The sequence below is a fragment of the Dermacentor silvarum genome, chromosome 3 (genome assembly GCF_013339745.2).
Source record: "Dermacentor silvarum isolate Dsil-2018 chromosome 3, BIME_Dsil_1.4, whole genome shotgun sequence".
In the NCBI taxonomy this organism is placed as follows: domain Eukaryota; kingdom Metazoa; phylum Arthropoda; class Arachnida; order Ixodida; family Ixodidae; genus Dermacentor; species Dermacentor silvarum.
In genome coordinates this window covers 199,853,345-199,866,333 of record NC_051156.1, presented here as the reverse complement: position 1 = coordinate 199,866,333, position 12,989 = coordinate 199,853,345, and the positions used below count along the sequence as shown (strand labels likewise).

Sequence of the window (12,989 nt, the reverse complement as noted above, 5' to 3'; positions counted from 1 at the left end):
ACAACTTACAGACATGGTGGCGTCGGATTGTAATTTCAATGTACCACAAACCATAACTCTGTTACGAGGGAACTCAAATACAAACCCCTTTCCCAGAATTTCTACCATATGAAGAGCGGCGCGCTCGGGTAGGTAACTTCCGAAAATCCTATCCAGATGGCGCTCGCATCCTCGGCAGGTCAAATTGGGACTTAGCCTGCCAAATGCGTTTTGGACACGCGCGCGTCGGCACAATAGCAAACAATTAATAAAATAAGGGAAAAAAGCCCTGGGGCCTTCATATTTTAATACGACTTATTTTGTCTCTGCAAAAACGTCTTCCCAGCAATGCATTTCTGTTTAAACGTGAAGCCGACTTTAAGGGGATCGGTGTAAGCTTGGTCTTTGTAAGCTGGCTTTCTCGCGTTCTGTGTTGCAGTGAAGCCCACTCACAAAGAAAAATGCGATGCGAACGGGCCCCGATAACGCTATCTCGTTCAACTCTTAAAGGCGAAGCTTAAGCATCCTCCAGTTTTTGTTGCTTCAATGCTCGACTATGTGAAATTTCTTTTCATTCCTTCATACTGACCACTCCGCTTTGTAATATTCTTATTCTTGCTTCGAGGCTATAATGTATAAATTAAACAATCGGTGACTGATAAATAAGCGATCAAATTGGTGACCAGAATAAATAGTGATAAATAGTGACCAGATTATTTGCTTATCCATGTTATTGAATTAGAATATTATAATGAAATATTCCTTTTAGAAATGGTAACACGATCTTCAATGTTTGCGCGGCGCAGGTTTTATTAGGGTGGGCGGCTACGAGAAGCTGATGCGAGACTTCGCGTTCGCCGAGCCGGCCAACAAAAGCTTTGTGCAGTTCACCGAGGACAACACGTCCTGCTCCAAGGTGCCCGACAACTACAACCACTTGCTGCGCACAGCCTCGGACCCTGAGCTACCGTGGACAGGAATGGTGTTCGGTCTCACCATCTGTGGCATCTGGTACTGGTGCTCGGACCAGGTGAGCGGCCGGACACGAGCTCTCTAATCGCATTCGACGACAGTTAAAGAAAGCATTGCGCAGAAGTTAGAGTTCGAGATTTACTGATTGAGGATTATGCGCATTTCGTATGTTAGCACTGGTAGAATGTAATGTACTATCATTACACTCTGTCGCTGCCAACATACGGGGCAGGAAGTTGGAGTTTAACGAAGTTAGCTTCAGAATTCAAGGAGCGCGTAACGGTAGATGAGAGAGAGAGAGAGAGAGAGAGAGAGAGGGAGGGACAAAAAAAAAAGCTGATAGGCGTGACTGATAGACGGGAAAAACAAGGGTGCGGATTAGATGAGCAAACAGAGGTAGCTAATATTCCAGGTGACGTTAAGTAGATATGGACATTATAAGACGGCAGGACATGTTGCGTAGGGTGTCTATTAACCGGTGTTCTATTAGAGTTGCACAATGGATGCCAAGGGAATGGTAACGCAGTCGGGGACTGCAGGAAATTAGGGAGGTAGGGGGGGGGGGGGTTGGGGTGGTGGTATGAAATTAGTGAATTTGCAGACACAAGATGCTGTCAGATGGCGCAAGACAGGAGTAACTGGAGATCGCTGGGAGAGGCGTTGGCGCTGCAATGAACATAAAAAGGCTGATTATGATTTTGTGTACAAATATACAACTTCGAATACGTTAGGAGGTCCCAAACTGTCTTGGGCACCTCCGGTCAATAATGGTGCATGTTAGTAACATACATGCAGCAGACAGCAGTTGTACAAGCATACGAACGCAAAGAGAACTAAGCCGAATACAAGCAAGCGAAAAAAAAAGTGCAGTAAGGTAATGACTAGGGAGCCTACATGCAAGCGCTGTTGCATGTTGGCTCCATAGTAATGACCAGCTATAGCACGGACACAAAGCAAGAATCGAAAAAGTGATACAGATAAGTTTCAAGTAGAACATAATAGGATTATTTCACGCGGTACATGAAGTTATGATAAACCGCTCACAAAATATGTGTGCCTAAATTTTTGTTACTGTAAAAAAAAATTGTCGCAGTTTCACCCGAAAGGCGAAGCATTAATTGCGATAGCAAATTAGTAGAGAGCTATACGGAGTAAGGATAGTAGTTTTATAAGCTGTATAAACATGCAGCAGCACCAGCAACGCGCAGAACTGTTGTCGACGCCGTCGGCGTTTTGCCCGCGTTCGCATCGAACGCGCGCGGCTTTGGTGACTGTTGCCGGTGCCTCTGGGGGCGGCTCGGAGGTTTTCGACGAGATCAGAATGGGACACTTGTCGAGCAGCGTCGGAAATCTTACCCACCTTCTCGCCTCGCGACGTTTTTATATAAATACGCATTTGGTGCCACAGCTAAACGTCACCTCCCCTCCCTCCCTCCCGTCCCCCCACGGCCTTTCGCGCGATGGAAGAAGTCGCGTTTGCTCTCTATATATGGTGATTGTAAAGGAGGAAAGAGACGCTTAATTCTGCAGCCCTTAAGGGAGCACGTCGCAGAACACGCGTTTGCTCTCCGACGTGCGCTCGCTCCCCGTGAAAGCACGCGTCCCTCGCGCCCTTTCACTCGCACATACAGCGTCCGGAGCGCGGCGACGATTTCATCGCCGTTGACGTCATACGGAACCTCACGGCGACGGCGACGACGACGCCGACGGCAGAAATCCGCTTTCGGAGTGTCCATATAATTGCTATCGCAATAAAAATGGCATTGTCACACAATGAACGTTGTATTGAAAGCAATTGCAAATGTTTAACGTTGTGCTGAACCTCCTAGTAAGGTAAAAAAAAAATGTAAAGGGCAGCCGGTGATTGCCAGTAGCAACCGGCTGACTTTTCAATTCATTATAATTTTTTTTGTAGCGATGGACGATAAGTATTTCTTTGATACGTGCGATAGAGTCGTGGCAATAAAAGGGTTATGCTCGGGGCAGTACTGCATGCGGCGAGTGTGCACTTCTTGCGAAATATTAAGACACAAAGAACATTGTAAAATAATTTGCATAGGAAACTAGGAAAACTACGGAGGTTATACAAAGTGATATCTTGGGGGCACTTACATGGGCCTTGGTGCTGGCCGTACATCAATTTTCGCGTCTTGCTCCGCTTAGAGTTTCTTACTATATTACCTAGAGGGAAAACTGGCGCTGCTGCGCTGTGGTATCCATGGGAATGCCGGTATATTGTGACTTCAGATTGGCATCGTTCTTGGAGAGCGAGAACGCCTTGAAGATGCGCCTGGCTAGCACCGTTCTGTCTGTCACAATGATTCATTTCCTGCTAAAACAGCACGTAAAAAGCTGCTTTAGCTTTATTATTACACAAAAACATGTTTTGTTTGACTTTGAGGGCTTACTAATGGATGCACAATTATATGAAACGTAAAAAGTATCAGCTGGCCGTTAAAGTTGGACGGCAGACAACATTATCGCGCGCTTTGAAACAATTTGTCGTCTGTTCTTGCTTTTCTTCGCTTGATTCTGCATTGTAGGTGAGTAAACTTTACTGAGAGATGCAATATGGGTGAATGAAAGCCTTTTATGTAGATTGTACTTTAAGAACGCATTATTTGTGTAGCCATATCCGCGTTTTAAACGAAGCCTCGTTCAGCACCAGCCAACACAAGCCTCGCAGACACATATCCCGTCATTACCATGAGGGCACGGCGCCCTTAAGAAACTCGCATAGACGGTGGCGCCAGTTTACCCTCTAGGTGTTATAGTGAGAAACTCTATGCTGCTCCGTAACAATCGCATTCGGCTGTGGGCGCCTGCAACATAACATGTTATAAACACACTTCTATTAATTAATTGAATGCGGAACGTTGTTTTTTCAGACACTTAGAAACGTCGTTAACGTCTCCTAGCTGGGGTGCTCTTCTGGACGTTATGATATTCCGCCACTATGTCGACTTCACCATCTGGTCAGCTCCGATTGGCCCATGAGGCTGCTACGACCTCTCCATCTAAATGCCTTAAGGATTCCGCCATTGCAGAATTCGAAAACATGGCGGTATTTCGCGATGTCCAGAATTGCTGCCAGGCGCAGTAAATTCGGTGTTGCTGGTGCATTCAATAAATTTAACTGATTAACTGACTTTCACGGATGGATTGGCTGAATTAAGGCTACTCGCTTACTTTGACAATCATAGGACAATCTCAAATTGGACAATCTCAAATTTGACTGTCTTACCTTGTCATGGCTCCGTAACTTTCTGTCAAATCGTCAGCAATTTACTATTGCAAATAACTACTCTTCCTCTATAACAGGCGTTTCCTCTGGTGTTTCACAGAGTAGCGTCCTCGGTCCCTTGCTTTTCCTCATCTTTATTAATGACCTACCACACATAAGCTCTCACACACAAGTGTCATCCACTATAAGAATATTCGCCGACGACTGCATAATTTATCTCCCAATTAGAAGTTCAGATGATCATCTCGTTCTTCAGCAAGAACTTGAACAAATTATTAGCTGGTGCAACAAATGGCTAATGACTTTAAATACCTCAAAGTGCAAAGTAATGTCATGTACCCGGAAGCCGGCAACTTCACCGTATCCATACCATATTGATAATTACCCTGTTGCAATAACTTCTCAATATAAGTATCTAGGAGTGCTATTCACATCGAATCTTTCTTGGTCAGAACACATCACGTCCATTTCAGCTAACGCTTCCCGATCGTTGCGATCCCTGCGACGCAACTTAAGAAATGTCCCTTGAAATGTTCGCAAGCTAGCTTATGTAACTCTTGTTCGGTCCCAGTTGGAGTACGCGTCTCCCATTTGGTCCCCTCACCAGAAATACTTAATTGAATTGCTAGAACGGATTCAAAGTAGGGCAAGCCGTTTCATCTTAAACGATTACAGCATACCAGTCCAGTGGAACTCAAATAAAACTTAAACTTTCATTACAATCCTTGAAAAGTCGCAGAGACATTGCCCTGTTAACACTGTTTCACAAATTCATTCATTCCACTCGAGCACCGGCATGCTTGAAACGACCCTACTCCACGTCACACAGGCTTCATAATCATTTCAGCTATGCCCGTATTTACGGTTCTACACAAGCATTCCAATACTCTGCCCTTCCTCGTGCCGTCAGGTTTTGGAATTCTCTCCCGGATGACATCGCATGCCTGTCCAAGCATGATTCATTCCGTGATGCCTTGACAGACTACATGTCTAATAAAAAGTGAAATTTTACGATTGTCGCACCACGCATTCTTGTATTTACACTACGGTCTTACACCCTATTGTAGCGATGGTACCGTTATGTCGCCGTGTTTACCGCTATCTCACTATGTCGCGTTAGTACTCCTGTTGAGGGTCCGGTTGTGTTATGTCAATTGCTACTTTTTATGTATGTCATATATTCTATGTATTTTCTGAGTGTTTTCTACGTACTATCCCCCTTACTCAATGCCTCAATTGAGGTCTGTAAGGTATATTTAAATAATTAAATAAAATAAAATATTCGATGGTTTCTACATCATTTCTTTTTCAAAACATTAAGATGGTCTTGTTAGTAATTAAAGCGTAAATTTCTTCGGAATTCACGACACATAGGTGAGGAAAGAAACAGACGACATCAAGTCGTCAGTGCCTTCTGTTTCTTTCCACCTCCACATGTCGTCTGCTCGTCTGCCACGCAGAAATCGGGTATTTTCACAGCTCGTGCATGTTTGTTTTCCTACTTTGCCTTGAGTAATCAGAGCGTTATGTAACTTCTCGTTCTGAAGATAACTGCGCTGTTCACATTGCAGGATGCACGGTGGTCGCTGCCATAGTTCTGTTTTCTTTGTCTTCTGCCCACGATATGCTTGTCGACAAACGTTTCCTCTGTAGAGTCGATCTATTAACTCTTTGATAGCAAGTGCTTGTGTAGCATGCAAATGAATGCCGAAGCTGCTTGTTGGAGACAAAAAAAATAATAATACTTGCGACGCGATTCTTGAGAAAGGAAGAACGGAAGAAAAGAAAGAAAAGTGAAACTAAAAGCCAGAAGCAGCGTTTATTTCCGCAGAAGCCTGGCAGACCAATAAACCAGTACTGTTGCGCCATCTCGCAGCGGCTGAGAGAAGCACGTTTTGATAAGGAATGTAGAAAGAACAAAAGTTCTCAAGGCGTGCGCTCTCTTGGTTTGTGTCGCAAGATGGGGTGACTAGAGCGCTTTGAGCGTCGTTTCACTGGCAATGTGCACTTTTCGCGTGCTTTCGAGGCAATCTAAAAGCATTTGAGTTGTTTTTGTGACGCATGTAAATAGCGGAATGCCGTAAATATATAGCATTCTACTGAAGCGTTTTGTAGGATGTCCTTTTCGCAAATATATTTATATATATATATATATATATATATATATATATATATATAATATATGCGAATATATATATATATATATATATATATATATATATATATAATATATATACGAAATGTATTTTTCTCCAGCGTGAAATGGCGGCTGGAGCAGACATGAACAGAAAGAGAGAAATGAAGAAGTAAAGAAGAGATAGAAAGAAGAGAGAGAAAGAAAACGAGAGAAACTATTCTTTGCCAGACTAAAGGTTGCGACAAAGGAATTCTAAACCAAATGCGCGATGTGCTGATGCCTTGTGGAGTTCACTGGCTTCAATGACTATTAGAAATGCCATGAGAAATTGCTTATTCCTTCCTTTTTTTGTAGTCTTCGCGTCACGATGGAACTATATTAGGCGCCCTTTGAAGATTAAAAGTATTAAGCACGTTAGCGTTTGTGAAAGGGGTTTCTTCTTCGTTGTTTCTTCTTGACCACTCGACACACAGCAGAATGCATCAATAAAGGCATACCTTTCTTCTGTTTTTCCACATCAGCAAATCACGTATAGGAACTTGCTTTCAGGAAAGAAAGGTATCAGTCGCAATGACGCAAGCGAAAATCCTTTCATTATTTGACGAGAATTGAAATGCGCTAAGAATTTACAGGGCGAATTAGCGCTGTGAATTTAGTTCACCGATTTAGCTATTTCAAGACGTACATTTGCATAAATTTGGTCTTCTGCCTTTAACTACGATGCGGACGTGGTTTATTTACTTCATTTATCTATAATACGGCTAACGGTGAGGCCACTGAATTGATTTGAGGCAATCGAATTGTACACAAATGCAAGGTTGTCAAATTAGAACGGATTATTATCAAGGTTCAAATGTGCTGAAGTGCGGCCCATTTTGGTCAAAGAGCATTGGAGCGATTTCAGGAGGCGCGGTTAGCATATCGCGTCAATTGGCGACACGAGAACCCCGACGCCTACAATTTGTAACGTGCGACCCCTCGGTCTTTGCAGGTTATCGTCCAGAGAGCCCTTTCCGCGAAGAACATGGTTCACGCCAAGGCTGGTTGCATCCTTGCCGGCTACCTCAAGCTTCTCCCCCTGTACCTCCTTGTCCTGCCCGGCATGGCCGCCCGTGTCCTGTACCCAGGTTAGTAGTAGCCACTATACTTTCTTCAATGTGCAGTCAAACCTCGATTTAACGAAGTAGACGGGACCCGGAAATTATTTTGTTAGACCGGGAACATCGTTAAATAGAATGCACTGAAAACATATGCGCGAATGTTACACATTTTTATTCAGACGTTTGCTTGTGTACATACATTGCCCGCGTCCATTGAGTGGTCTTGTGTGCCTTCATGGGAGCGGCGAATTTTCTTAACAGGTCAGTGGTGTCCGTCACCTAGACATAAACCAGGTGCAATCATATTTTAGCCCATAAGCCTTCCCCCTACCCCCGCCGCCACCTTAAAGAAAACAAGAGAAAGAAATAAAATTAAAAAACTTCGTTAAACCGACCGAGTCGTTGCGTTCACCTCATTGTTTTAATGTATTCAACACGATACGCTACATCAACATGTGTTTGGGAATCAAAAACGCTTCGTTAAACGACAAATTTCGTAAAATAAACGGTTTCGATAAAATGGGGTTTCTACACGGGCTGGCAGTGATTGTGGTTGAGGGTTGGGGGTGCAATGGAACAAAACATTTCGATTTAGTTCAAGTCAGTGAGTTGTCCCTGACTGTGCACCGAAATCGGTAAAGTACCAAAGAATTCCAACATTTATCATAACAAACTATCTGTCTTTACGTCGCAAAGCTATACGTGGGATCCTACGAAAATGGTGTTTAAAGGGACATTAAATAGAAACTCTGAATCAGTTTAGACTTTCATTTTTTTTTAATTTCGCGCCATACACCGCGACCGGTACGTCAGCGTGACGTCATGGATGAAATCTTTTTTTTTTTTCACATTTCGGCCGTTGTGGTTCAGTAAAAGTTTTTAAACTTTAGTTCAGTCTTTGGCTCTTTTAGAATACAATCTAATTTAGTCGTACTAATAAAGGTTTAACTAGACCCAAGGAGCTATTCATGATGTCATTGACGTCATGAGTCGTGACTTCAATTCATGACGTCACGGCTAGCTCGTGGGGGAAATTCAAAGCGGCGTCTCCTCCGGTCTTTTTTCTTTCGTCTTTTCTGGCCTCGCCAAGGCGTCTTCTCGCAGTTCGAGTGGTTCTTTTGGTATTGTGGGAAGGGTAATACACTAACACAGCTCAAACAATTCCAAGCTTTGAGTGCGCCTTTAACGTCCCAAGACAACACAATTAACGTCCCAAGGCTACAGTCGGGAGCTTCGGATTATTTTTCTTCCGGCCGCGGTTTCTTTAACGTGTCAACCAAAGAAGTGGGCCCCTGCTGTGAAAAACGGCATTTTGTTTAAGATATATGTGCCAAATGTAGGAGTACGACAGTTAAGTTTGTTCTGGTGTTCTTCGTGTAATTGACGTTTTGAGAACTGTTTCCATGGTCGCGTCATAGAACGTGTGAAAGGAAGCTGTAGTCTTAAGGCAGGTTGAACTGGTAACTCGATGACGCAGAAATATTGCGCAAATCGCGTGTAAAGTAAAACTGATGGTCCCCGCTTTGCTTCTTTTTCTTTATCGTTGCCAATTAACAGACCTGGTCGGCTGCTCGACTCCTGATCGCTGTCGTGAAGTCTGTGGCAGCGAAAATGGCTGTACCAACATTGCCTACCCGCTCCTCGTCGTCAAGCTGATGCCCGTCGGTAAGTGAACGTCAAGTCGCAGCATACGTGAATGGAGAAGCAACAGATCGCTTCGCAAACAGCTTGTCATTTTTTAAACTGTGCAGACGCATAGTACGCGGATAATGAATCCTGCCTTCCACACTCTCCTTACCCATATCTGTCTCCAAACATTATCTTTCTCTTCAACAAGGTTACTTTCCAGCATTCACCTTTAGTGTAAATTGGCAGGTGTTCCTCGCTATTCATTAGTTTATAGAGCCTCGCGTTAAAGTGTGCAGTTGGATCTATGCATTTATGTTCAACTTCTCTTTGGCATTTTTTTTTCTCGGTAATGCACTGGAACCATTTTTTTTTTGTTTTTGTTTTTGGGTCCTGGTGAAATGAGCTGCCAAACGAACGAAAAGTGGAATCTTCAGTGCTCTTCTCTCGTGAAGAAGGTTTTGTTGCGAAGGTTAGCAAAGTACAGCAGCCGCAGCAGCACTATCAAAATCTTAATTAGGACGTGCCAATTAACTGCTGCAGATGCGTTCAATCTTGTGACATGTCATTCAAAGCTGGTCACGTTAACCATGCGGCCTTGCTCTTTCTTCTTTTCCTTCTTCCTATCTTACATTTCTATGTTTCTATCAGCTCTCTTCTGAAGAATAGGCAGGCGTTGTCTCTTCCGGTGGCAGTTGCTAGCCTGCTCCTCACTTGCCCTTTCCTCTAAAGAGTATATATGTGCTCAAAAGAAATAATAATAATTCGTTTCTTTTTCTTTGTGTTCTCTTTTTTTTTTGCTCACACTAAATTGAACTTGATATTTCTGAGATTTGGCCTTAATTTTTTTTTCGTGTTCCCCTGACTACCGTAACCACACGCATATTTCGAAGTTTGACGTGTTATCTTTCTTGTCACTGCGAAATTACATTACTTACGTCTTCATGAAGAACAGTATAGTTGTCTATGTTTCGGCCTGTTAGCTTTTGGGATTCGCAATTTTAGGCAGGCATCCAGCTGCAAGTTCAACTGATCAAATTGTATCAACGCGTATAGCTAGCGGATTATTCAATTCGGTGACGAGGAAATTTTGAATGAAGTACCAGTTGAAGTTAGAGCCGCGAAATGTTCCTAGACGACCTACAAATTGCATTATACGTCTAATAAGGGGGCTGTGCCTTGAACTTATCACTAGTCTTGAATATGGTCGCTTTCTTTACTAGGCCGTTAATTTAGGTCTTCAAACGGTAGAGCAGTTAACCCCGTTTAATGTTGTTTTATTCAATCCTGTAACGATCTTGTTGCCGTAGCTATAATTCTTGCCTGCTATTTTAGCCTGTTATCTTATTATTGAGCAATGACGTATCTTTTTTTGCCCCAATGTTTTTACCCTTTAGCTAAGCAGGTAAAAATGTCTGATGTTGGGCCAGTCGCTAGATTCTCATGCCACCGGTGCAAACAGCGCCCATGTGCACTTATTGCTGTTTGAAGAAAATAAAGCTACAAAGAAGAAGAAAAAAAAAGCCCTGCGAACGTCTTTCAATCCCCGCCCCCTCACTTCCGGTTCTTGCATCGCAGGCGCTCGCGGCATGATGCTGTCGGTGATGCTGGCCGCTCTCATGTCGTCGCTGACGTCCATCTTCAACAGCTCTTCGACCATCTTCACCATCGACATCTGGAAGAAGTTCCGCAAGCACGCCTCCGACGTGGAGCTGCTCATCGTGGGCCGCTCCTTCGTCGTCGTCCTCGTGGCGCTGAGCATCGCCTGGATCCCCATCATCGAGCACTTCCCGAGCAGCCAGCTCTTCCACTACATCCAGAGCGTCACCAGCTACCTGGCGCCGCCCGTGTGCGCCGTCTACGTCATGGCCGTCTCCTGGAAGCGTGTCAACGAATCTGTGAGTCGATCCTCTGCGTGGCTCTGCTTTTTCCTTGAATGCAATATTTTTAGATGCGAAGCATATTATGGTCGGGGCTATGTCACTCCCTCCCCCCCTCCGCCGTGCGGCGTCCACACCCCTACTGCGCATGCGCATCCTCCTCCCCTTCCTCTCCTCTCCTTGTCTCATCTCCTCTCCTCTCGGCATTCCTCCTCTCCTCTCCGGATTGCGCAACGAATGGCAACACCTGCGGCTCCGCGCGCGATAATGCGAAGCAGCTTAGCTTAGAGACGCGACGGTAGGTGCCCCAGAGGCACCGGCAACAGTCACCGACGCCGCGCGCGTTGGGTGCGAACGCGGGCAAAACGCCGACGGCGTCGACAACAGTTTTGCGCGTTGCTGGTGCTGCTGCATGTCCAAGTTTATACAGCTGATAAAACTACCTTGAGTCGACCCCATGACTGCTTCGCATACTACTCAGGGTTCCCCTACGGTCAGAGATCGACCTTTGAATGCTATTGCGTTTTACTCTTAAAGGCGAAGCCTAAGCGTCTGCAAGTTTTTCCCGACCTGATTACTAACGTGTGTAAGCATATTACGATGCACGACCATCTGTAGTCGCACTACGCCTAGCGTTGTCCATAACAAGTCTCATAAATGGATGTGCTGTTTTGTTTCTGCGTGTCTTATTTTTCTCAGTTCACTCTCCAGCTGACATTAGTGCACTTCGCTACTATACGTTATCCCTGGAGCCTTTAATTAAGCTCTGTAAATGAATGAATTACCAATTAATTAACCAATAAATAGAATAATAAATGACTAAATAAACAGCTTCACTAAGTCATTTTGGATGCGTAACAAACTACATTTGCGTGCGTTTCATGGAAATAAATATTAATTACTAGCGAATAAAATGAAGGCCAAACATGTATTTTCTAACGCCAGTGTCATTACGTCATCGTTACGTCATGGATTTCAAAGTATGCTTTAGTGCATTAGGCTTTTATTATGAAGAAAATGTTCTAAAGACTTTCCAAGTTCTGTGGTTAGCTTCTTTATTGACAAGCAGTGATCGCCAGCGAAGGCTTAAGACCCATAACATCGCCGGAGTTTAGCCTCGTTTTCGTTCGACCGCGACAACAGTTCCCACCGCCGCCGGGCACCCACTGGTTCAAATGGGTACTTTAGCTCGAGGATCTCATATCTAAATAGATGAGAGCGGAGAAATCGTTTTTCTCGGCAACCAGAGATTTTGCTTAGGTTTGATGCATTTCAAAGGAACAGTTAAGATCTAATGACTATAGGCAGCGAGTGCATTTTTATTAAGGCCGTCACGTTTTTTTTACAAAGATTGCGGAAAAATTAAAAAGAATAAAGAAGAAACTAAAATTAGCTGTTTTTGAACTCTGTAACTGCGTCATAAATAATGATATCGCAACTGTGTAAACCGCACCTCTTAAGACGGCTAAGGCGGAAAATATTGATGTACTATTACACCACTTTTGAATTATACCTCTAAATTGTAAGTAGGACTTTTGCAAAACACTCGTAAACGTTGTAAAAATTTTACGTAAGCTGTAAAATCGGACGTATTTCATATATGAATTAAGTTATATAACAGATGCAGTTTACAGAACTGCGATATCTATTTTTAATGCTGAGTTACGGATTTGTAAACTTCGGTTCTTCGGAGCCTAAATATATAGCGCGGAATACTAGGGCAACACCGGTGCACACAAAACAGGCGCGAGTACTCGTGTCTGTCGTTTTGAGTGCTTCAGTGCTTTCTTAAGTTTCTGCGCTAAAAATCTGATTTATGGATTGCCAACTAGCCCGAATCAACACTTTGTCCGTGCTTCAATTTTTTTTAAACATACCAGTTTCGGAAGTTCTCGCAAAACATCACAGGCTTTAAATAAAAATGGTTCCTAGAGTCACTAAAATTGAACTCTCTCTCTCTCTCTCTCAAATGCAATAAGCTTTATCTAAATTGGTCGAGCGACTGTCTCATAAAAGCATTTCTGCGTTTTCCATTACAAAGTTGTTATAGG

General features: G+C 43.7%; 1 protein-coding gene across 1 annotated transcript in view; it reads left to right on the top strand.

Moving 5' to 3' along the window:
• Window positions 1-12,989, top strand: part of LOC119446456 (sodium/glucose cotransporter 5) — a 56,549-nt gene that overhangs the window by 35,433 nt on the left and 8,127 nt on the right. The window contains exons 8-11 of the mRNA XM_037710890.2: window positions 786-1,009; window positions 7,324-7,459; window positions 8,990-9,097; window positions 10,637-10,956. Coding sequence (XP_037566818.1) covers window positions 786-1,009; window positions 7,324-7,459; window positions 8,990-9,097; window positions 10,637-10,956 — 788 coding nt within the window. The remainder of the gene's footprint in view (window positions 1-785; window positions 1,010-7,323; window positions 7,460-8,989; window positions 9,098-10,636; window positions 10,957-12,989) is intronic.